The 22,992-nt window shown below is 35.8% G+C and overlaps 3 protein-coding genes across 8 annotated transcripts; all 3 read left to right on the top strand.

Annotated features, from left to right (window-relative positions):
- Positions 1-2,501: 2,501 nt before the first annotated feature.
- Positions 2,502-7,496, top strand: LOC137729931 (berberine bridge enzyme-like 21). Of its 3 annotated transcripts, XR_015951814.1 has the most exons (4): positions 2,502-4,189; positions 5,716-5,846; positions 6,236-6,709; positions 6,840-7,496. XR_015951814.1 is itself a non-coding variant. In XM_088677068.1 (3 exons), the coding sequence occupies exons 1-2, from the start codon at positions 2,584-2,586 to the stop codon at positions 5,808-5,810; spliced, it is 1,701 nt and encodes a 566-aa protein (XP_088533194.1). In that variant the 5' UTR covers positions 2,502-2,583; the 3' UTR covers positions 5,811-5,846; positions 6,840-7,496. The 3 variants fall into 3 exon arrangements, 1 of the variants encoding a protein (XP_088533194.1); XM_088677068.1 differs by lacking the exon at positions 6,236-6,709; XR_015951815.1 differs by lacking the exons at positions 6,236-6,709; positions 6,840-7,496 and adding an exon at positions 4,943-5,068 and having other exon boundaries at positions 2,503-4,189; positions 5,716-5,898.
- Positions 7,497-8,103: 607 nt separating this feature from the next.
- LOC137729239 (tetrahydroberberine oxidase) lies at positions 8,104-9,810 on the top strand. The gene has a single exon (XM_068468102.2). The coding sequence runs from the start codon at positions 8,137-8,139 to the stop codon at positions 9,718-9,720; it is 1,584 nt and encodes a 527-aa protein (XP_068324203.2). The 5' UTR covers positions 8,104-8,136; the 3' UTR covers positions 9,721-9,810.
- Positions 9,811-10,323: 513 nt separating this feature from the next.
- LOC148693813 (wings apart-like protein 2) lies at positions 10,324-17,513 on the top strand. Of its 4 annotated transcripts, XR_015951817.1 has the most exons (14): positions 10,332-10,463; positions 10,684-10,857; positions 10,973-11,103; positions 11,183-11,305; positions 11,918-12,043; positions 12,153-12,344; positions 12,493-12,701; positions 12,875-12,934; positions 13,058-13,097; positions 13,184-13,258; positions 13,414-13,591; positions 14,245-14,382; positions 14,850-14,911; positions 16,864-17,513. XR_015951817.1 is itself a non-coding variant. In XM_088677069.1 (13 exons), the coding sequence occupies exons 1-5, from the start codon at positions 10,396-10,398 to the stop codon at positions 12,193-12,195; spliced, it is 396 nt and encodes a 131-aa protein (XP_088533195.1). In that variant the 5' UTR covers positions 10,324-10,395; the 3' UTR covers positions 12,196-12,344; positions 12,493-12,701; positions 12,875-12,934; positions 13,058-13,097; positions 13,184-13,258; positions 13,414-13,591; positions 14,245-14,382; positions 14,850-14,911; positions 16,864-17,513. The 4 variants fall into 4 exon arrangements, 1 of the variants encoding a protein (XP_088533195.1); XR_015951818.1 differs by lacking the exon at positions 10,684-10,857 and having other exon boundaries at positions 10,324-10,459; XM_088677069.1 differs by lacking the exon at positions 10,684-10,857 and having other exon boundaries at positions 10,324-10,459; positions 10,973-11,059; positions 11,183-11,295; positions 12,190-12,344.
- Positions 17,514-22,992: the final 5,479 nt, after the last annotated feature.

Raw genomic sequence — 22,992 nt, forward strand, 5'->3', positions numbered from 1 at the left:
TCTTGTCACAACTAAAAATTTATCTTGGCTTCGGCCAAGTTGGTAGAATGTCAGAAAGGAGGGTGTTAATTTCGGCCTAATAGTGATGATGGAGTGGCCGAGTCCTAGACGAAGTAGGTTTGATTAAAGATCAGAATTAGCTTATCATGTGGTCGAGTTCTAGAACAGGGATTGTTTGGGGATCATGATTGGTGTTTGATGGGATTTGAGTTAATTTCTTAAGGATCACATAATAAGACTAGGTCCAAAATTCTAGTTTAAGCAAAAAAGGGTGAGATTGACTTACTAATTGTTAGCACAAATTCCAAGTGGATAGACGGGATTTTTCAGGAGCAACTAGTGAAGGCGATCGACTGGATAGACAAGGATTCTTTCTGAGTCTGTGGTTGATTGTTTATCTTAAGTCTTAGTCGGCGATGAGTCTTTGATTCTTTCGCAAAAGAGGTCACTCATTAGCCTTTTCGACGAACTGGGCTATTATATGATTGGTTACTCTCAGGTCACATTTAGAGTTCGGCACACAGACAACTGAACCATTTTTACGATTAAGACACTCATCTTCTTCGAGAATCTTTGTCCATACAGTTTAAACTGATTTGTTGGACCTATATTTTCACCTAATAGTTTAGGCTGCCAAACCTGGTGCACACAGGATCTAGAACTTCACAATGATTTGCACAACCTTGTCTTTACATTTTAGAACTCAAGGCTGAGAGTGTTCCTTACTCGGACGAAGTTATTTGATTTAGATGTTAGCAACGCATTCCACCATATCACCATATTCAAGTTATTTGCCTAGTCAAGTTCAGTAGCGAATTGGCATGCTCGCTTTAGAATTCAAGCCGTCAAAGGACGAGTTAGCTCTTTTTTACTTAGTATATGCTCCACGTATGCTTTGTAATTTTTAGGTTCAATACATGGTAGATTGGGTGTGCCCGGTAGGTTCAAGGCTAAACTTAACCATCTTATACAATTTATCACTTTAATATCTTTTTAAGTTACAAGTATGCAATAACTAAAACTATAGTCCTGTGATAATCTTCTTCACTTGTATGTGATGCATATAAAGTTCGACTCAAATGAATGAAGATGACGTATTATATTTGTGTAGAGTTTGATACCTAGTTAGTAGCTGATTCATTGTGTGGCCCAACTCAATTCCACTATCGACGGAGTAGAATTTTTTTATGTAAAAAAAGAAAAGAAATAAAAGATCAATTCTTACCAAAACTTGATTAACGAATTTGTCATTATATATGGATATATTTGAGTTCTCTTGTCATCTCCCTAGCTATTTAGAAAACAATTCATATGGTTGCAAAAATATAATCGCATCTCCCTATATATAAACAAATAAACAATAACTAAAACCTGACAACTACTCCGACATAACTCTTTTCTAAATCATGGGTTTAGTATTTTATCTAACAAATCGTGGCTTTGTTTGTCTTTGAGAAAGCTTCAAAACTCTGACTTTTATAAAATGGAATTTTAACAAAAGGTTTTCGGTACTATTTACTTTAACGAAAAATCATATTTTTACATTAAAAAGTCAATTATAGTACTATTTATTTTACCTTTTATTTTATCATTATCGTTAAAACTTAAAATTTCCTAACTCTTTTCATTAGTTTTTCTTTATAAAAATGATCATAAGATCTTGATAACAAAATTTCTAAAAGTTCTTTAAAGCAATATCACCGACTTTAACAGGAAGGTTCAAGTACCATTCGGTTCAAGTACGATCTTTTTCTGTGAATTATGTGTTTTGTAGGAGTCAATTTGGATTTAGTTTGATTTTTCCAATTAAGCCTAAATTTTTTTAAAGAAATAAAAGTCAATAATATCATGTCAAATTACGACTATTTAAAGTCAAAATATCACAATTTTTTTAAATATCACTATTCAAAGTCAATAATAAAATGTACACAATTTCAGTGTATTTGGACCACACATCACAAAAATATTACATTCATGATTAATCCCGCCGGAGTTTTAGGAAAAGTAAGATGCTTGAGATGTGCAACGATTGATTGGTGCCGATTTGCCCAAACGGCGAACCAGATTACTTTCCTAGAAGTTTCCATTAAATTAAAGAAAGAAACTCATTTTTCTATTAATTTTAAATCCATGGTACCAGAAATCAAATGCTATCCTACTCATTAATGCATAATCCGAATAGAAAATGATACACGTTTTAATTTTGTACATACATTTGTTTAATTTAGTATGTTGATATTTTTTTGAGTTTCTCGTTCGATAATAAAAATAAAAACGTGTATGAGATGCTAAATATAGTATGTGAAACTCCTTTTCTATATAACTAAATTGGCTAAACTATTGTGCTATCCTATCAAGTTCGAATTTCATTTTCCGTAATTCGGATAAATTTAGTATAATAATTTAAATTGTTTTGAATGTTTTAATCTTGATTCCAAATAACAAATGTAATGGTAACCGCCATGAATGGTCAGAGTGAACCGGTGCAAATACTGTTCCCACACGCGGCCTTGGTTGGTGCCTCTGTGTCTATATATAAGAGGACCGACCCCTTGCAAACATTCAACAAATTTGACAAAACCGATGAGGGACGCCATGTCTAAGATTCTTCCAGTTCTTGTTTCTCTTCTCCTTCTTCAAGCTTCTGCTTCTTGGGCAGCTTCAGATTCTGTCTACGACAGCTTTCTCCAATGCCTAAATACCAAAACGAACTCATCAAACACAACCCAGTTGTCCAGCATAGTGTATGCCCAGAACAACCCTTCATACACACCAATTTTACAAGCCTACATCAGAAACTCCAGGTTCAACAGAACCTCCACCCCAAAGCCGCTCCTCGTCGTCACACCCTTAACCGAATCCCATGTCCAGGCCTCCGTCCTTTGTGCCAAGCTCGCCGGCGTACAGCTTAAAATCCGAAGCGGCGGCCACGATTACGAGGGTATTTCGTACTGGTCTAGCCAGACATTTATTGTTCTTGACATGTTTAATCTCAGGTCGATCACGGTGAACATTGAGGACAACTCCGTTTGGGCTCAGTCTGGCGCCACGCTCGGAGAATTGTACTATAGGATTTGGGAGAAGAGCAAAGTTCACGCGTTTCCGGCGGGGATTTGCCAACTGGTTGGTGTTGGTGGACACATAAGTGGCGGCGGATATGGTAACTTGCTTAGGAAGTATGGCCTTGCTGTCGACAATGTCCTTGATGCTCAGATTGTCAATGCGAACGGGGAACTTCTCGATCGAAAATCGATGGGAGAAGACTTGTTTTGGGCTATTAAAGGAGGAGGTGGTGGAAGCTTTGGAGTCATTATTTCGTACAAATTGAAGTTGGTTTCCGTCCCGGAAGTTGTTACAATTTTTCGGGTTGAGAAAACGTTGGAGGAGGATGCAACCGCCCTCGTTTTGCGGTGGCAGGAGGTGGCGCCGACTACGGATGATGGGTTGTTCTTGAGGCTGTTGTTGCAGCCTGTGAGTTCTAAAGTGAAGAAGGGTGAAAAGACTGTTAGAGCTTCAGTTTTGGCTGAGTTTCTAGGCAATGGCGATCAACTTGTGACATTGTTGGGAAAGGAGTTTCCTGAATTGGGGTTAACGAAGGAAAATTGTACCGAGACGAGCTGGATTGAATCTGTCCTCTGGTGGGCGAATTTCGACATTGGTACCTCTCCGGAAGCGTTGCTTGACAGAATGCCAAACGATGCAAATTTCTTGAAGAGGAAGTCTGATTATGTCCAAACCCCAATTTCAAAAGACGGGTTAGAGTGGCTATGGAAGAAAATGATCGAGCTAGGGAAAACAGGACTTGTTTTCAATCCGTACGGCGGGGAAATGAGCCGGATTGCGCCATCCGAGACGCCTTTTCCCCACCGTGCCGGAAACTTGTTCAAAATTCAGTACTCCGTGAACTGGGAGGATGCAGGGGAGGACTTGGAGAAGAACTACACCACAGAAAGCAAAAGGCTTTTCAGTTACATGACACCATTTGTGTCAAAGAATCCAAGAAGTGCTTTTTTGAACTATAGGGACCTTGACATTGGTGCTAGTTCAAATGGGGCTCCTACATATGAAGAAGGAAAGGTATATGGGGTGAAGTATTTCAATGACAATTTTGATAGGTTGGTGAAGGTGAAGACCGCCGTCGATCCCAAAAATTTCTTCTACAACGAGCAAAGCATCCCAATTCTTCCAAGTAAGGAATAAGAGAACTTAGGAAGTTGATACAAAAGCATGGATTTTTGGTTATTGATTGGTCATAGATTCATAGTAATAAGTTAAAAAAAATATGAAAATGTTATAATTATTGTGTCATTTTGATTTAGTTCGTGTCACAGTGAATATATACAATGTGGTTTTACTTTTATCCTGCTCCAGATTAATATTTGGTTTTGGATTTGTGAGAGATTGAGACATGTATAAGAGAGTTGAGACAATGCCATTTATATTGAAGGCTGACTTGACAATTTCTTTCTACCTTGTGTAATGGGGTATGCTTGCCGTGAATGTCATTTTCATCTGATTAGTTTATCTCATAGAGGACTAGTTCAATCATTGGAAAAAACAAAAATTAAAGCGGAAGTAACGGGAGTTGATTTTTGCACTTCTCTTTTTTCGGCGTAAGAAATGTGCAGAATGAGAAAATAAAAGTATGCAAATTTTGAATAATTATGCTTACGACTAATCTTTTATTTTATTTGAACAATATGCCCAATTGGATTAAACCATCCAGATGCAGATTCTTCACCTCATATTTTGTGGAAAACCTTTCCTATAGTCTAAGATTGTAAAAAGTCACAATATAGGTTCCTTTCACTATTCCATTTAAGTCAAAGTCAAGTTGAGTTAAAATAGCTGTCATTGAAAACTGTAATTGCACAGAAGCTTCTGTTGGTGGGTTGGTCTTGATTTTGTGGCTGTGATTCTTGTGACACGGTTAGATTTGAAGGGTGTGGATTATTAGATGGAGTACAATCATTGAAGGTCCCTTGCGACTCAGTTGTTTTCTCATAGAATCATCATGTGATGTGTCTACATAAAGTTATTTGACGAGAGATATAGACACAAAAAATATGTGAGTACTGGCAACGAAGGATTTTTCGTTTTCTTAGTCTTTGTGCACTTATAAATAAATAGATTTACCTGCATGACGGTATCTCAAACTAATTACAATATTAATTTGTTATTAAGTTATATTCCTGCTAAGAAGTGTAGGTAAGTCTTTTCCTTTAGAGATGACCCTTTTGGATTTTAGTCTTCTCTTTTTGGGGATATCACCACATACATGTGTTTACTGTTATTGTTGTGTTGAGTTGCCTTTGATTTCAGGAGCACAATAAAGTAGAGTGAAAAAGATAAAACAAGTGTGTGTGTTTGAATAATAAGAACTGTTGCTGATTTACTGTTATGATTATGGATGTTTTGTCAAACAGTAGGGTGATTCCCTCCTAACAATGGTCATTGTGAATGCATTCTCTATTGAGTGCACTCAACCTGTTCGATGAAAGTCCGCAACCAATTAGCAGTTGATGTAATAATTAAGCTCAAAGAATCCACATACAGTTTGTTGCAGTGCACATTTGCCCTATAACATTCCCAAACATGATGTAAACATAACTTGTTTGATTGGATGATCAGATACTCAAACTATAATCTTCCCATACATTTTGTTCCCCTAAACCTGAGCTCCCCAACGGCACTGACTTTGGTTGCTGATTGCAGGTTCACATACAGATGTGAATGGCGGATCAAATTCCAACATACCAACGGGGAAGCTACTCAGTTTACTGGTATACTTGCTTGTTGGAGGTTGGTAAGAGGGAATGCTTTACTAGCCAAGACTACGATCCATTGTATGTAAATATTTTTAATTCTTCATACATTCTTATCATTTGTACTTACTAAGTCCATCGTGCTTCCTCTTTTAACTTATAATTTATTTGACTCCCATTATTGCGTGAAAATGGAGTAAAACGGAACAAAGATAAACAAGAAGCATCACTCGAATAAGAAGGCATTGTAGGGAGATAAAAACAACCCTAGTTTCAGTAAGAAGGCATTCGGGTAATGCCTCATGCATATAGCATGTTCGGCTTTCTAGCGTGTAGCTAGAAAGAAATAGAAACGAAGAAGTCTTGTTTAGGGTGTAGTTGAAAATAGATTTTTGGAGATAGGGCCATGAATTATGATTTCTATGCTACTACAGTACTCATGTCTAATACGAAGTCGTTTTAATCTGGAGGTGGAAACCATCATCTGAAGTGCCACTTTTAAAACCTCAATTGAGTCGAGGGCGGGTAGTTGATTCTCTGGTTAAGCTAGGACAGATATGTAAACCAAGCAAGTAGTTCCCTGGTCTGTGAGAATGCGGCACTTAATAGTAGGTGACAAGCTGATCAATGCAGCCATTTTAGAAGAGATGAGTTATTTGCTGATGTCTCCATGACAAAATCATGCCATTTGTTAAATTTCATCCTAGAATATTCTTCACTTCGAAGTTTCCACTTCGAAACTTCCAGTGTGCATCCAATGACTGCAATTTTCTTTCAACTCATAGTACAAAGTAGGAACATCAACCAGATATATATATATATATGGTTGATCTCTACATGTCATACGTGATACGTTAGAGGAAATAATTGTGGTGATCTTAGATAAGTCCCGAACAGGCTCACATTGGTCACGTATGCTCTTTCCATAGGCGACTTTACAGTAGGTCTACCTCTTATCCTTTTCAACTCAGTTTGGTCCACAAGTTCAAATTTTACTTCTCATAGATTTCTTCAATTTATTCCACTACCAAAAACAGTTCTGCTTATTCCTTTGCCTTGCAATTTTGCATACAGAAACGCAGATTCTTGGATAATTCAACGCTAAAACCAGTTAGCGCTACTCCTCTCCATGAATCTCATGTTCAAGTAGCAGTTTTTTGTTCCAAGAAACTTGGCACAGAGATGAGATTCCGAAGTGGGGATCATGACCACGGGGGCCTTTCTGCTTCTAAAGCTCCTTTCATCATCATTGATCTTTTCAATCTACAGTCCATCCATATTGACATAGGGAAGGAGAGTGCATACTTTGCACGGATGGAGTTAGGTGCTACTCTCGGAGAGTTGTGTTATAAAATTGCACAAAAGAGTAAGGCGCTACTCGGGAATATATGGATTCCAGTACTTGCTCACTTGGGATGATGACCAAGAAACTGAGAACTTATTAGATGGATGACAAAGGTGTATGTGTAGAGTGGCGCCAAATGTTTCGAAGTCCCCAAGAGCTGCATATTTGAACTATAGGGATCTTGAGTTGGGGAAGAACAATGCTTGTAATACAAGCTATGGACAAACAAGCATCTGGGGCTTGAAGTATTTTAAGAGTGACTTAAGAGACTTGTTTATGGGAAGGCCTTAGTTGATCCTGGTAATTTCTTTAGAAATGAACAAGTATCCTTGTGTTCCCATCAGGGAAAGTAGAATATTAAATAGATTGGTTGGGCTTTTTGTTCATCTTTCAAGCACATATAAACTAACGATAGGTATTAGGCAGCCTCAACCAACGTTTACAAGTTCCTAACTTTGCTTGTATCTCAATAAAAGAATTATAACCTTCTTTAAATAAATGGAAATTGTTTTCGACGAATATATACTTCTTTACAATAAATGGAAATTGATGTCAAAATACACAATTGTTGTTTTATAAGATGTGACTATGAGACAGAAGTTCATGGCAAAAGAAATAAAGAAATACCTAGGAAGACTTTGAAAGAGACTAAGAAAATATATGGAGTACTTTGAGCTAACCAAAGACTTGACACAAAAATCGAGCATAATGACGTTTTAAGATTCATACAGCCGACCTCACTTAGTGCAATAAATCTTAGTAGTTATTGTAACTATTCCATTGTCACATAGATGGAAAATTCGAATTGAAACCGTATTAAATAATTTGTATTAGATTCATGTACAGATATTAAATTATTTACATGAAAAGTCTCTTTTGTTGGGCAAACGTTTATGAAACGGCTCTTTTGTTAAGCGATCGATTGTGAAAAGTCTACGCATATATCTTTTCAATTCTTCCAACTCATCTTACCTATATAAGTGAGCTTAGAGCTCATACCATTTCACATACGTAGAACAAATAGAGATGGAGATCTCCCACATAAAACTACTTCCCCTACTACTTTTCTTCCTTCTAAACTCGGTTTGTTCTACAACTTCGAACCCGATTTCGGAAAGCTTTGTCCCTTGCTTTTCATCCCGCATACATTCTAACTCAACAAGCAAAATCATCCTCACCGAAAGCACTTGGGATTATTCCTTAGTCTTGCAATCCTTCATACAGAATCTCCGATTCTTGAACACAACACCGAAACCACATGCTATTATCACTCCTTCTCGATACTCTCATGTTCAGGCAGCTGTGGTATGCGCCAAGAAAGACGGCATACAAATAAGAACCCGAAGCGGGGGCCATGACTACGAGGGCCTATCTTATGTATCCGAAGCTCCTTTCATCATCATCGATCTTTTCAATCTTCGGTCTGTCGATGTTGACATAGAGAATGAGAGTGCCTGGGTTGAGTCAGGTGCTACTCTCGGAGAGTTGTACTACACAATTGCACAAAAGAGTAAAATTCATGGATTTCCAGCAGGGACATGTCCAACTAATGGTGTGGGGGGACATATTAGCGGAGGTGGATTTGGCACTATATTCCGAAAATATGGTCTAGCAGCTGACAATGTTATTGACGCTAAGATTGTTGACGTTAATGGCAGGATTCTCGACAGAAAATCCATGGGAGAAGAACTCTTTTGGGCTATTCGAGGAGGGGGAGGCTCAAGCTTTGCAGTCATTTTGAAATGGAAACTTAGGTTGGTTCCTGTTCCTCCATCTGTGACAGTTTTCACAATTTCACAGACCATAGAACAAGGCGCAACCAAACTATTTTCGAAATGGCAAAACATTGCAGATACGCTTCATGAAGACATTTTCCTACATTCAGTCATAAGTGTTGGAAATAAAGCTGGCGCAAATGGTGGCAAAACTATTAATATTGAATTCGGTTCCTTGTTTCTTGGGCCAGTCGAGAAACTTCTCACTTTGATGCAAGACAATTTTCCGGAGTTAAGTTTAGACCGCAGCAACTGCACTGAAATGAGCTGGATCGAGTCTGTTCTATACTTTGCCGGCAAGTCGATAAACGAGTCGGAAGCTTTGCTTGGGAGAACACAACAATCTAGGAGCTTCTTCAAAGCAAAATCAGACTATGTGACTAAACCAATTTCGGAAGCTGGCTTGGAAGGTTTATGGCAAACACTGATTGAATTGAAAGCTTATTTGATATTGACACCTTATGGTGGAAAGATGAGTGAGATTTCGGATTCGGAAACTCCTTTCCCACACAGAATCGGCAACATATTCGGAATCCAGTATATGGTCACTTGGGATGATGGCAAGGAAACTGAGAAACATGTTGGCGGGATGAGAAGGCTGTATGACTACATGGAACCATATGTTTCAAAGTCCCCAAGAGGTGCCTATTTGAATTATAGGGATCTTGACTTGGGGAGGAACAATGCTTGTAATACAAGCTGTGGAAAAGCAAGCATTTGGGGCTTAAAGTATTTCAAGAATAATTTTAGGAGACTTGTTCATGTGAAGACCTTAGTTGATCCTGGTAACTTCTTTAGGAATGAACAAAGCATCCCTGTGTTCCCATCTATTTGAGTTGGGAACTTGTGATTAGTTTTTATCATACTAATGATAAGTATCAAGGTTTTTATTTTATTTTTTTAATAATAATAAAGGATTAAGCGAGATTAATTTGTCAATGAAAGGTCACAAGGTGCAAACCATATACCCTTAAACTCGAAGAATAAAGGGAAACTTTCTTGTCCCAAGAGTATTTTCAAATTCTGAAGAATTATGCTTACGACTAATCTTTTATTTTATTTGAACAATATGCCTAATTGGATTAAACCATCCAGATGCAGATTCTTCACCTCGTATTTTGGGGAAAACCTTTCCTATAGTCTAAGATTGTAAAAAGTCACAATAGAGGTTCCTTTCACAATTCCATTTAAGTCAAAGTCAAGTTGAGTTAAAAATAGCTGTCATTGAAAACTGTAATTGCACAGAAGCTTCTGTTGGTGGGTTGGTCTTGATTTTGTGGCTGTGATTCTTGTGACACGGTTAGATTTGAAGGGTGTGGATTATTAGATGGAGTACAATCATTGAAGGTCCCTTGCGACTCGGTCGTTTTCTCGTAGAATCATCATGTGATGTGTCTACATAAAGTTATTTGACGAGAGATATAGACACAAAAAATATGTGAGTATTGGCAACGAAGGATTTTTCGTTTTCTTAGCCTTTGTGCACTTATAAATAAATAGATTTACCTGCATGGCGGTATCTCAAACTAATTACAATATTAATTTGTTATTAAGTTATATTCCTGCTAAGAAGTGTAGGTAAGTCTTTTCCTTTAGAGATGACCCTTTTGGATTTTGGTCTTCTCTTTTTGGGGATATCACCATATACATGTGTTTACTGTTATTGTTGTGTTGAGTTGCCTTCGATTTCAGGAGCACAATAAAGTAGAGTGAAAAAGATAAAACAAGTGTGTGTGTGTTTGAATAATAAGAACTGTTGCTGATTTACTGTTATGAGTATGGATGTTTTGTCAAACAGTAGGGTGATTCCCTCCTAACAATGGTCATTGTGAATGCATTCTCTATTGAGTGCACTCAACCTGTTCGATGAAAGTCCGCAACCAATTAGCAGTTGATGTAATAATTAAGCTCAAAGAATCCACATACAGTTTGTTGCAGTGCACATTTGCCCTATAACATTCCCAAACATGATGTAAACATAACTTGTTTGATTGGATGATCAGATACTCAAACTATAATCTTCCCATACATTTTGTTCCCCTAAACCAGAGCTCCCCAACGGCACTGACTTTGGTTGCTGATTGTAGGTTCACATACAGATGTGAATGGCGGATCAAATTCCAAGATACCAACGGGGAAGCTACTCAGTTTACTGGTATACTTGCTTGTTGGAGGTTGGTAAGAGGGAATGCTTTACTAGCCAAGACTACGATCCATTGTATGTAAATATTTTTAATTCTTCATAAATTCTTATCATTACTTAGTCAGGATCTCAAGCTTGTGGCCTGTAATTTCAGAAACCACTGGTGCAGTAAGGAAGTCGGGGGGCAACTTTAAGGAAAAATTACGAGAGCTTGGAGGTCTTGATGCAGTATTTGAGGTGACCATGGATTGCCATTCCAATATGGAGGTGTGAACCTGTATGTTTGTTTGATCTCACTGTGTGTTTCATTAAATGTTAAAAGAATACCAAGGGACTGTAATGCCTTAAATAGTTATGAGAGATATTTACTTCACTGTGCAACTTCATCTATAATTTCTTGGTTCACTATGTAAATAATAAATTTTTGTGAAAAAATAATGCATGTGATGGTAAAGAACCAAAATGATGGTGTGCAGCCTTAGTTGTATCTAGATTCACAAGTTTCTTCTGTTCTGTAACTTATATATTTCTTCAATTTACGAGCAACACTGACTACACTTTGGTAGTTTTATAGTAACAAATGGACAGTTATCTATTTGCCTTTGGATAGCGTCATCTTCTTTATTGTTCGTTGTAGTTCCTGATTTTCTTCTTGGAGTAACATGAGTGGTTTTGCATGCTAACAATATCACTTCTCAGTCATTGATTCGTTTTCTTTACTTATTATGTGCACATCATATACATTGAGTTATGATAACCAAAATTCCTTCGACATAATATAACCTTTCCATTTATGTACTTACCTTTTTCATTTGAATCCTGGGGTCCATATGGTACTCAATTGTTATTGGGGATTTTGCCTTACTAAGCACCAGAAATTAATATGCAGGGCTGGCTAAAAGATAGATCGCATTCTATTTGGGAAAATGAAAACGGCATGGTGCGGAGCCTGGTTCTGCTTTTGAAATGTTTGAAGATCATGGAAAATGCCATATTCCTAAGTAAAGAGAATCAGGTATTTAAATGTGGTTTAGCCTCCCTCTCTATCCCTCCCTCCTCAGTCCGCTGGTCTGCTTTCTCTCTTTCTCACGCTTTTCTTCTCCTTTTTAGACTTTACAATGAAGTGATTGAGCTTAAGGGCAATATCCGATTTTTCTGCAGATGTAGACCTTTGAATCAAACTGAAATTTCAAGTGGATCTGGTTTCGTTGTTGAATTCGAATCCTCCCTAAATAACGAGCTGCAGATCATTTGTTCTGATTCCTCAAAAAAGCAGTTCAAGTTTGACCATGTCTTCAGACCTGAGGACAACCAAGGTAGTTGAGAACGCATACCGATTTTGTAATTGCACTGTCTAATACTCCACAGTTGATTTTGTTACGATGGATAACAGTGCTCAGTTTTTTTGTTGTTGATATTTTCGGCCTATGGTCTGATTGACGTTGGGTTTGCTCGAGTTTACAGGTCTATGTGTGCAGCAAGCAAAATCCTTTCATTCATATGAGCTTCTTGGGCCTCTTTACCTTCACAGCAGCTTACCTAAAATGCTTTTTCAATATGTCGATGTGTCTGAAGCGTCTATGAGAATCTCAAACTTAATAAATAATTTCCTGCAGATCAAAATGCTTGATGGCTCTGAGTTCCGAAATTCTTTTGACCGCCAATCTGTTCGTGTATGAATCTTACAAGTTGAAAATTTATTTTCTTTCCTCCTGTATTTTTGTTTATCTTTTGCTCTGTTGGGTTTTTTTTCCAATAACTCAAAGGGCCAAAAGGTATTCCCTTTTCATATTCTTCTCTCCCAATTTCTTTAGGGTTAATTTCAATTTTCTTATGCTATTTGCAGTGGGGCTTTTTAGGGTTCAGCTATTTGATTTCACAGATTCATTTCAGACACAGTAAATAGGTACATTTTAAATTCGTATTTCATAACTTGGTTGCTTGATTGTCGATTCGTTACAACAGAAGTGAACTTTTTCTTTCAATAATTTAATCTGATGTAACTCTGTTTTTGTTCTCTCATGTCTAGGTTGGTCAAGGACATAGGGAGAAGAGCACCTTGGAAATGGGTACGAAAGGAAATAAACTTGCTAACTGCATTGGCATATATTGTTCTGGTTTTTCTTTGACAAGTTAACTTGCTCTCTCTTTGCAGTAAGGTGCGCAAATCTGGGAAAAGCATGACAGGGGAAAGCTGGGATATTGTTGTGGATGAGGAGACCTATTACGAGTAAGAGTCTGGACTTGGTTCTGGTTCTGTCTGCATATAGTATGTTGAAGCAGTCAAAAGGATTTCAGGGGAACCAACTATAAATAATTTAGATTACATCTTCTGGTATTGCTCTTACTGTAAAAGTAATTTTGATCTTTCACTTTTTGATTAAGGGCTGACCCGCATTACGGGTGGGCAGATGTCTTTGGTGACTCTAGCCAATTGCTGTCAATTAAACCTCGAGAATGGCCACCTGGCGTCTACCCTGCCCTTGATTTTGGATCATCGTCGCCTTCAGTTGATGAACCACCAGATGAATTTTCTCCAATATCGTGCGGCTCAGAGTTTTTTGTATGTGTTTATCCGTATTTTTGTGCTCTGAATAATTCTAATCAAATTCCATTGCTCCTAAGCTAAGGTCAGAATTTGTAGCATATAAGGGAAGGTTAGGAGATACTTGCCAATTATCCAAAGCTGGATATTAAGGTCTTTAAGCTTAATATCTTTTTGTATGTGTAGCATCTGCTTGGAGAAGGTTTCAACTTTAATGTCTGTATATGTTATTACTCTTCACTGATTGTCAAGAACTAGGATTAAAGAAAAGCATCCTTTAAAGTTTAAACTGGAAGGGGGCAAGTTATAAATTACAGGTGAAATGAAACTAGAGATATATAGTCTTATGATTTGTGTCTAAAAACATGATAAAGGATATTACGTCCATCCATGATAATAATAAGATTGTTATTTATGTGGTTATGAGTTTCAAGTCTCTTTGATTAAACATTTTCGTTCTCACTCAGGGGTTCACCATGAACCACCTCTTTTTGATCAGCTATTATACTTGAATATGATTTTCAATTTGTTGGTGCTACAGCAAAAACATGTCCTTAACTGTGAGAGGAATCCTCCTTTGTGACTTTGGTTACCTATTTATGGTGAATATGATTTTCTTAGCTTATTATCAGGACAATGTTAATTTCACTTGATTATTTCACATTTTCCAGGTCAATCTTTGATTTTGAGTCTTTCCGAAAGCTGCTATCATCTCCAAAATCCTTATTCTGGTATGTAGATAGCTGCTAAGTGCTGCAGCTCACTAAGTTTGGCCTCATGCCTTCATTGCAGCATGCCCTCTGTGACAAGTAAGCATTATAATTCCGCTTTGTGGATTAATATTAAGTTGGCTTATGGAATAATATAAGGTTGTGTTATGGTTGAACATTTCGACATTCTTTATAGGTAGGATTATTTTTTTCTTTGTGAAATTTTGACCTCTTGCTTTTCAGCTAAGAAGCCCGATTACTCTTGCAATTTTATAGTGTGTCACTAATAAATATTCGTACATTATTTTAATTAACCAAATTTTCTAGGAAAATGGCTTTTGTGAATTGTGGTTAGACATAGTATTTGAATTTTTTTTTTCCTGTTGAAAATTGCATGGCACAGTTAATAATTTCTCTATCATTATTTTGTTTGATAAATTAGCTTCTCTATCAAATTTGAAGTCTGAATATGCCAATAGAACCATATAATTATAATAGTTGGGCCAGTTTCTGCAAATCTTTTTGTGACTTTTTAATGGGTATATTGTTCCATTGCTTTCTTGCAGGTATATATATTTTGGCTATTTGGGAATGTGAATGAATACGCAAGGTCGATGATACTATGTAGGTACAATTTTAGACTTTTAGTGTTTACAATCTGATACCTCATTGACCATGGGTTTGATTCTACTATATCCCGTTAGTTTGATTCTAATATCAGTGAGGGTACTAACCTTCTTGTTGAAAAACGCCCACTAGACCTTGTTCTTTAATGTAACCAATGGCAATAGACTAAGCTAGCAAATATAGAAAACTTAGAAACACACGAATTATACTGGTTCGGCAGAACTTTTGCCTACGTTCAGTTGTGATTTCTCTACCTAGAGAAATCACCGCTTGTTTGATTAATAATAGAGATTATAGAATTTTTGCAAACCCTAGAACTAATCTCAAAACTCTCGGCTGTCTCTGGCTGTTTTTCTCTCTAAAAATTAAGCCTTGCCGCACCCTATTTATAGGCATAGGGTCGGCTTACATGTCCCAAGGCTGATTGAATTCCTATTTCTAAGTGGAGCAGGAAATTACACTTGTCCAAATCCAAATAGACTTCTAGAAATCCAAACCAAAATTGAATAAGGAAAACTGAAATTCTTTCCTAATCCCTCTAGGACAAGAATCGGTATACCTCTAATTTTCCTAAAACAAACCCAAACCGACTAGGACATATTTGACGAACCAAAATACCTAACAATCTCCACCTTGGTGAGTCAAACCAAGTCTTGATCGTTGCACCCCAGAGTATCCTTGAACTTTCTTGAAGCAGCTCTGGAATCTTCAAGATTCTTCACCTTGACAATCTTCTCCTTGCTTCATTGCACCTCAAGTGAGGAGGTGCTTCAATTTGATCAATCAACAAGATTGATCAAGTTCAAGCAATGCTTGAATTTCTTGGCTGGCACTATCTTTGTAAGGAAATCTGCAACATTGTCATCCATATGAATCTTTTCAATCCAAATCTCCTTAGACTCCACCCAATCTCTAATTTTGTGATACCTTGCTTCAATGTATTTTGATCTTCCAGAAAAAAAACTCGATTCTTTGCCAAGTGAATGGCACTTTGACTATCACACTTCAGCTGCACACAATCTTGAGTGACTCCCATTTGACTTACCAAGCCACTAAGCCAAATTGCTTACTTTCCAGCTTCGGCCAATGCAATATACTCTGCCTCTGGTCGACAAAGCTGTAATTGGTTGCAGTAGTGCCCTCCAATTGATTGGTCCTCCTGCGCATGTAAACACATAACCAGAAGTTGACCTTATCTTTGTCCAAGTTCCCTGCATAATCGACATCCACATATCCTAACACCCCTACATTTTCTTTTTGACTATCAAACATAATCCTTTTGTCGCCAAGAACCCTTAAAATAACGCAAAATCCACTTGATTGCATCCTAATGTTGATTTTCTGGATTTGCCATGTATTTGGAAACGACACTGATTGCTTGAGCTATGTTGGGACGTGTGCATACCATTGCATACATGAGGCAGCCCACGACATTAGCATAAGGCATCTTCTTCATTACTTGTTGCTCTTCCTTGGACATAGGACACTGCTGCCCACTTAACCTGAATTGAGCCGCCAAAGGAGTCGAAACTACCTTTGCTTCTTGCATGTTGAACTTCTGAAGAACCTTCTGAATATACTTGGCTTGTGATATCCAAATCCTTCTAGCGGTCCTATATCTTTGAATTTCCATGCCACGGATCTTCTGCGCAGCACCTAGATCCTTCATATCGAACTCCTCGCTCAACATCTTTTTCAAGTCTTGAATTCTAGACTTGTCTTGACAAGCAATTAGCATGTCATCCACATATAGCAATAGCAATATGATCATCCCATCTTAGAACGCATGATAGTACACGCAACAGTCATATAAACATCTTCTAAAATTGATTTTCAGCATGAATCAATCAAACCTCTTGTACCACTGTCTTGGAGACTGTTTCAGGACATTCAACATCAAACACTCTTCTGTTATTTTTACTAATCTGTAGGTTTATTGGGATATCTGTGCAGGTTAGTCAGTCAGTGTGTCATGGGATGCTTGGGTGCCTATATTGTTAGTCCTGAGTGATTCTGCCTAATTGGTGATCTTAGATACATACGAACAGTCATTCGTGATTGATTTTGCCGAGTATGAACATTTGAATCGAACCATAAAGTAATCGTGTTGTAATTAGTGACTCAACGTTTTGCTTCTGTCGTCAAATTATGTAGCAGTGGCCAAATATAAACATTTGAAATAACATTGCTTAAAAGAGCGGTTTTAATCTGAACTCAATTCTTTTCGGGGACATATTCTAGGTTGATTCACATTCTGGGATGTAATATAGTTGGCGTGTTGGGGCTGATCGTGGAGATTCTGTTTACACTGTAATTGCTGTTGTAAATAGCCCCTATATGCTGCTTAAAGGCTGGTATCGACTGATTCATGATCTGATTACTCGAGAAGGTCCATTTCTTGAAATAGCTTGCATCCTTATTGCTGGTTTGACAATCACTATGTGGGTAATTGTGGTTGTTTCAAGTATCGTGTTGGCAGTTTTTATGAACATTTTAATTGGATTGTATGCATCAGTTGTAGTATATCAGGTTTGCGTACACCAGACTATAATCATTGTAATCTCATTGGCCTTTCATGATAAGTAAAGTTATACATTTTTTAACCGTTTGGAAATGCAAGGGAGATCTTAGGAAAGGTGTGGTACATGATTGTAATGATGGCTGAATTTGATGAGTAAACGAATGATCGGCTGTATCTTCAAGGGGGATCAATCTTTCCAAAGTTAATGACTTTCCTGCTTATGAAATATTGTTCCTTAAGCTCGTTCAGTTTTACCGCAGAAAGTCACTTTCAGAAAGCGAGCAGACTTTCTTCTTATCTAATATTTTGGCCATTTCCATCAATCAGTAACCATGTGTTATGCCTGAGCTTCAATCCTCTTGATTCCCATGTATGGCTTGAATCCTATAAGGCCATTGGGAATGAAAAGCCGTTTCATTGCTGTATTTTTACCCTTTTTGGTTGTATCATGTGAAATTAAGTCACTTTGGAATATCTATTTTTTTAGAAATACGCTTTGATGAGCTTTTAGATTCTTAGAAGGTTCAATATTAAAATGAAATCAATACGCACAATGAATGATTCGAGAGGTCTCAATTGAGTTTTATCAATATTAATAACAAAAAACCCTGATATTTTAGTATAACTAGTGACGATGAACAGTTTGATATAAAACTGTTCAAATTCGTGGATTTGGGTAAGAAACTAAGAAATCCCAATATTTTCTTTCGGTTTTAAGATCTGAAATGGACATGCATGTACTTTTATTTGTGAGATATAAGAAATTGAGAAATTTTTTGTTTATTATTCTGAAGTGGGAGGGGTATTGTCAGAAATAGGAGAATTAGTAATTTTAATCAATTTAATAAATTAAGAATACAGAGGTAGTGATCTACAAAAAAATATGTTAATAAATTGGTTAATGGGTTTTCAGTTCAGTGTTATTATTGGCTTTGATGCTTTTGTTTGACTTATGTGTATGATAGAATTGATGTTCTGTATATGTGAGCTTGCTTAAAATAAAGTTAGGAAACATCATTCCTTTTTCTTTTTTTTTAAATACTCTGAAGTATAGCTAGGAAACATCTTTCCTTTTATATTTGGGCAAACATTTATGTCCTACACTATTAACTTTCTTTAATGCTTGCTTTGGATTTTACAGGTTGTTTTTAAAGTTTGGCACTAAATTGCTTTTTCATTGTTAATAAATGTTAATTGTGATTCAATTGTTTTTTCAATCATGTAGGGAGACGCAATCTAATCGACAGTAAAAGATGTTGACTATGCTTTACTTGATAAAAAAAAATAGAAACTGAATGTGTGTATTATGAGAAGAAGCGGAGAGCAATCTGTCTCAGTTTTGGAATTAAAGAAGCTAACTCAAGATGCTAACTTTGAATTTTCCAGAAATATCTTTTTATTATTATTATTATTATTAATTATTTTAGACGTAGGAATTCTCCATGTTTTATCTAGTAGTTGAAAATATAAATTTGGGACTTCTTCCATTTAGATATTTGGGAGTTTGAATTTATAAATATAGATTTGTGTTTGTTTGCCCAGCAGATATTTCAAAGTTGGAGGAGGCATTGTGGATTAATAATAGGAAATATGATGCTATGCGGTGTTGGGAAATGCTTAAAGTGCTTGTGCAGTTTGCACTCTGGACCAGAATGAGGCAAATGTTCCCAAAGGTGTTGCAGTGCTTCCAGAAGGCTTTCAATGAGGTACTTCCACTTACAAATCTCAAAGAAACTATATTTGTTTTTTTTCAACTTTTGATGTGTAATAAGGAGGGTAGTGAGATTGACTACATAATTTGTAATATGGGTTTAATGACTTATAAAATTGCAATTTCAAAGATCTTAAATTACAGCTTGATTATCCATTTTTGAGATTCCTGTGTAGAGTAATTGATAGTATAATGCTATTTGAAAATTGTTATTACTGTGATTGTGCAGTGCTTACTATGTATTTGCTTAGCTTAATGATAAATTACGGGTGGTTGCAAGTTAGAATTTTATTCATGCAGAGAAGTGTATCTCATTACAAGGAACTCAATCCAACAGAATATTTACTACTTTTAAAAGCATTTTGTGAACTCCAAGCTCAAGTCAATCTTTAATTTTCATCTACTTTTTATTTCTCTATGTCTAGGTGATTTACATGGTTTGTAACCATTAAATCACCCAACTTTATATTTACAATTGTGTTTCTGATTGTTGATATCAATTAAAATACTATTATTCAGGTTATTAGATTTTATGCTATATGTTAACATATTCATTTTAATAATTACCACTTGCTTTGATGCATTGAAAATGCTAATTCTGTGACAAGAAAATAATCTTATTTCTTGTTTAATAAAACTCATAATTAGAGAAACTGTTAGAAGAGAATGATACATAATTATTCATACAATTTGTAATCCCGGAGCAATGCACGGACATTACTAACTAGTGTCAACGAACGATAGATATTAGGTAGCCTCAACCAACGTATACAAGTTCCTAACTCTACTTGTATCTCAATAAAAGAATTATAACCTTCTTTAAATAAATGGAAATTGTTTTCGACGAATATATACTTCTTTACAATAAATGGAAATTGATGTCAAAATACAAAATTATTTTTTTATAAGATGAAACTGTGGGACAAGGTTCCAAGCAAAAGAAATAGATGAAGACATAGGAAGACTTTGAAGGAGATTATAAGAAAAGAAAATAAAAAATAAAAAAAAATTTATTTGAACCCATATTTTGTATCTCAATACCCAGCTTATTTTTAATACCCACATTGTATTTGATTTATCTATCATTATCTCTTTACACCCAACGTTATTTCTGAAACCACCATTAATTATCAAAACTCAACTCAATCAAACTTCTTTTTACACCCAACTCAATCTACTTAAAAATAAAAAATAAAACCCTAACCAGTCCATCATCTCCATGGAGCAAAGCCCCTTCTCTCTCTCTTTAAAAAATCCTTCCATCTCCCATGGTTGTCATTCTGCACCCCCATCTACTCCTCCGTTGTCATCCAAACCTCTTCCTCTTCCTTTTCTTCATCAATTGACATCTCTAAATTTCTAGAGCACTAATTAGCTTAATAATTGGTATGTGTTCAATTGATTGGTTCAATTTTTACGTATTAATTCATTTTTCTTTTCAATTAAATGAGCTTCTGGTTAGAGTGTTTAATGAGTTTGGTATGTTTCAATTAAATGAGAATCTTCTAGACTCTATATTTCTATATGTGGTAGAAAAATGGGTACGTCCATGATAACTTTTGGTAGATCAATGAATATTTTTAACCGTGGATATTTATTTATTTTTATTTTTTTGTTGAAACCGTGGATATTTATTAGATACAAAAGTTGTGGACAACAATTCACATTACATTGAACTGTGGCTAAAAAGTATATCGCCCTTGCACATTTTAAAGGCGAACTTATAGGTAAGCAGTTTTTATTGTGGAGCAAAACTTCGGGAATTAATCTAACCTGGATGTATAATTGAGTTTATGCATTTTAATGATTAAACTTATAAATATTTCGACCACATATGGATTTAATATCGTAGTATCTTTTAGCCTCTATATGCCACAAAAGTTGCAGACAAAAATTCACATACATAGAATTGTGATTAAAAAAAGTATATCATATTTGCACATTTTATAGCTGAACTCATAGGTAAGCAGTTTTTATTGTTGACCAAAACTTCGGGAATTGATCTAACTTGAATGTATAATTGAGCTTATGCATTTTAATGAGTAAATTCATAAATATCTTGACAACATATGAATTTAATATTGTAGCATCTTTTAGCCTCTATATTGGTATCTGTGGCAAAAAAATGGGTACCTCCATGAGAAAATTTTCTTTGTGGGAATTGTTATTAGTGTTCCAAAAATCTCATTCTACACTTTGCACAAATGTATTTTTCTTTCTAATTATAGAAAGTTTGGAGTGCAAAATGAGATTTTTGGATTGCTAATAACAATTTTCTATATTTATATACATTTTATTTTAGTTTGGAAGTCGACTTCGTTTTTTTTTTTTCTTTATCAAGTTGGGAGTATCACTGACTGTAACCCTGCGCAACTAGTTGTTGATTCGTTTTCAATAATCAACATTATTTCTTACAATGTCTTGGGCATATGAATAACAGAAAGAAAACAGTCATGATACAAGCTGAATAAGAGTAGTACTAATTAGTAAACAACTTGTGCATGACGTTTGCTTATAACCAAGTGGCATGAAGGGACAAATGTGTATATTTCATGCATGACTTGGAATAGTATTAGTAAAGTCACACATGCCAATCAACTTGTTGACAAGTGGCCCTTTACCACATTGGTTAAAAAGTGTTGTGCTCTTGCAAGACGGCGTGGGTTCGAATTCTATAGGTGATTAAACTAACAGCTAACTTACTAATGCTATCGCTCGACTAAAAAAAAAAAAATGGAAATGTATGTAGTGGATAAACACAATCTCAAAATTTAATTAAATTCACATAACAATGATAAACAAAGGCATTATCACAACTTAGGTGTGGTGAGCAATCCCATTAAAATAGAACTTAATGTGTATGTTTCATGCATGAAACATACACATTTGTCTTTCTTACAATGTTTTGGGCATATGAATAATAGAAAGAAAACGGTCATGATACAAGCTGAATAATAGTACTAATTAGTAAACAACTTGTGCATGATGTTTGCTTATAACCAAGTGTCAAGAAGGGACAAATGTGTATGTTTCATGCATGACTTGGAATAGTATTAGTAAAGTCACACGGGCCAATCAACTTGTTGATAAGTGGCCCTTTACCACAGTAGTGAAAAAATGTTGTGCTCTTGCATGACGGCGTGGGTTCGAATTTTGTTAGTGACTAATCTAACATCTAACTTACTAATGTTATCGCTCAACTCAAAAAAAAAAAAATCGAAATGTATGTAGTGGATAAACACAATCTCAAAATTTAATTAAACTCACATAACAACGATAAATAAAGGCATTATCACAACTTAGGGGTGGTGAGCAATCCCATTAAAATAGAACTTAATATATACATATTAAAAACAAAAACAAATTGATGCAAAATCTCCCGATGACTAATACTATTTCAAGTCATGCATGAAATATACATATTTGTCCCTTCATGCCACTTGGTTATAAGCAAACATCATGCACAAGTTTTTACTAATTAGTATTACTACTATTCAACTTGTATCATGACCGTTTTCTTTCTGTTATTCATATGACCAAGACATTGTAAGAAATAATGTTGATTATTCAAAACGAATCAACAACTAGTTGCACAGGGTTACAATGAGTGACACTCCCATCTTGATAAAGAAAGAAAGAAAAAAAAAAAAGGAAGTCGACTTCCAAACTAAAATAAAATGTATATAAATATAGAAAATTGTTATTAGCACTCCAAAAATCTCATTTGGCACTCCAAACTTTCTATAATTAGAAAGAAAAATACACTTGTGAGGAGTGTAGAATGAAATTTTTGGAGTGCTAATAATAGTTCCCTAAACGTCTTAACCAATATTGTACATGGCATTGACCT

This window comes from Pyrus communis, chromosome 10 (genome assembly GCF_041283825.1).
Source record: "Pyrus communis isolate YQ-2024b chromosome 10, ASM4128382v1, whole genome shotgun sequence".
NCBI classification, from domain to species: domain Eukaryota; kingdom Viridiplantae; phylum Streptophyta; class Magnoliopsida; order Rosales; family Rosaceae; genus Pyrus; species Pyrus communis.

What these genes read in the sequence shown, in the direction of transcription:
- LOC137729931 (XM_088677068.1), top strand. Translation starts at nt 2,584, where the DNA reads ATGAGGGACGCCATGTCTAAGATTCTTCCAGTTCTTGTTTCTCTTCTC. An exon ending in AAGCATCCCAATTCTTCCAA is followed by an intron (nt 4,190 to 5,715) that starts GTAAGGAATAAG and finishes TGCTGATTGCAG; the next exon opens with GTTCACATACAGATGTGAAT.
- LOC137729239 (XM_068468102.2), top strand. Translation starts at nt 8,137, where the DNA reads ATGGAGATCTCCCACATAAAACTACTTCCCCTACTACTTTTCTTCCTT.
- LOC148693813 (XM_088677069.1), top strand. Translation starts at nt 10,396, where the DNA reads ATGGCGGTATCTCAAACTAATTACAATATTAATTTGTTATTAAGTTAT. An exon ending in TTATATTCCTGCTAAGAAGT is followed by an intron (nt 10,460 to 10,972) that starts GTAGGTAAGTCT and finishes TGCTGATTGTAG; the next exon opens with GTTCACATACAGATGTGAAT. An exon ending in ATTGCCATTCCAATATGGAG is followed by an intron (nt 11,296 to 11,917) that starts GTGTGAACCTGT and finishes ATTAATATGCAG; the next exon opens with GGCTGGCTAAAAGATAGATC.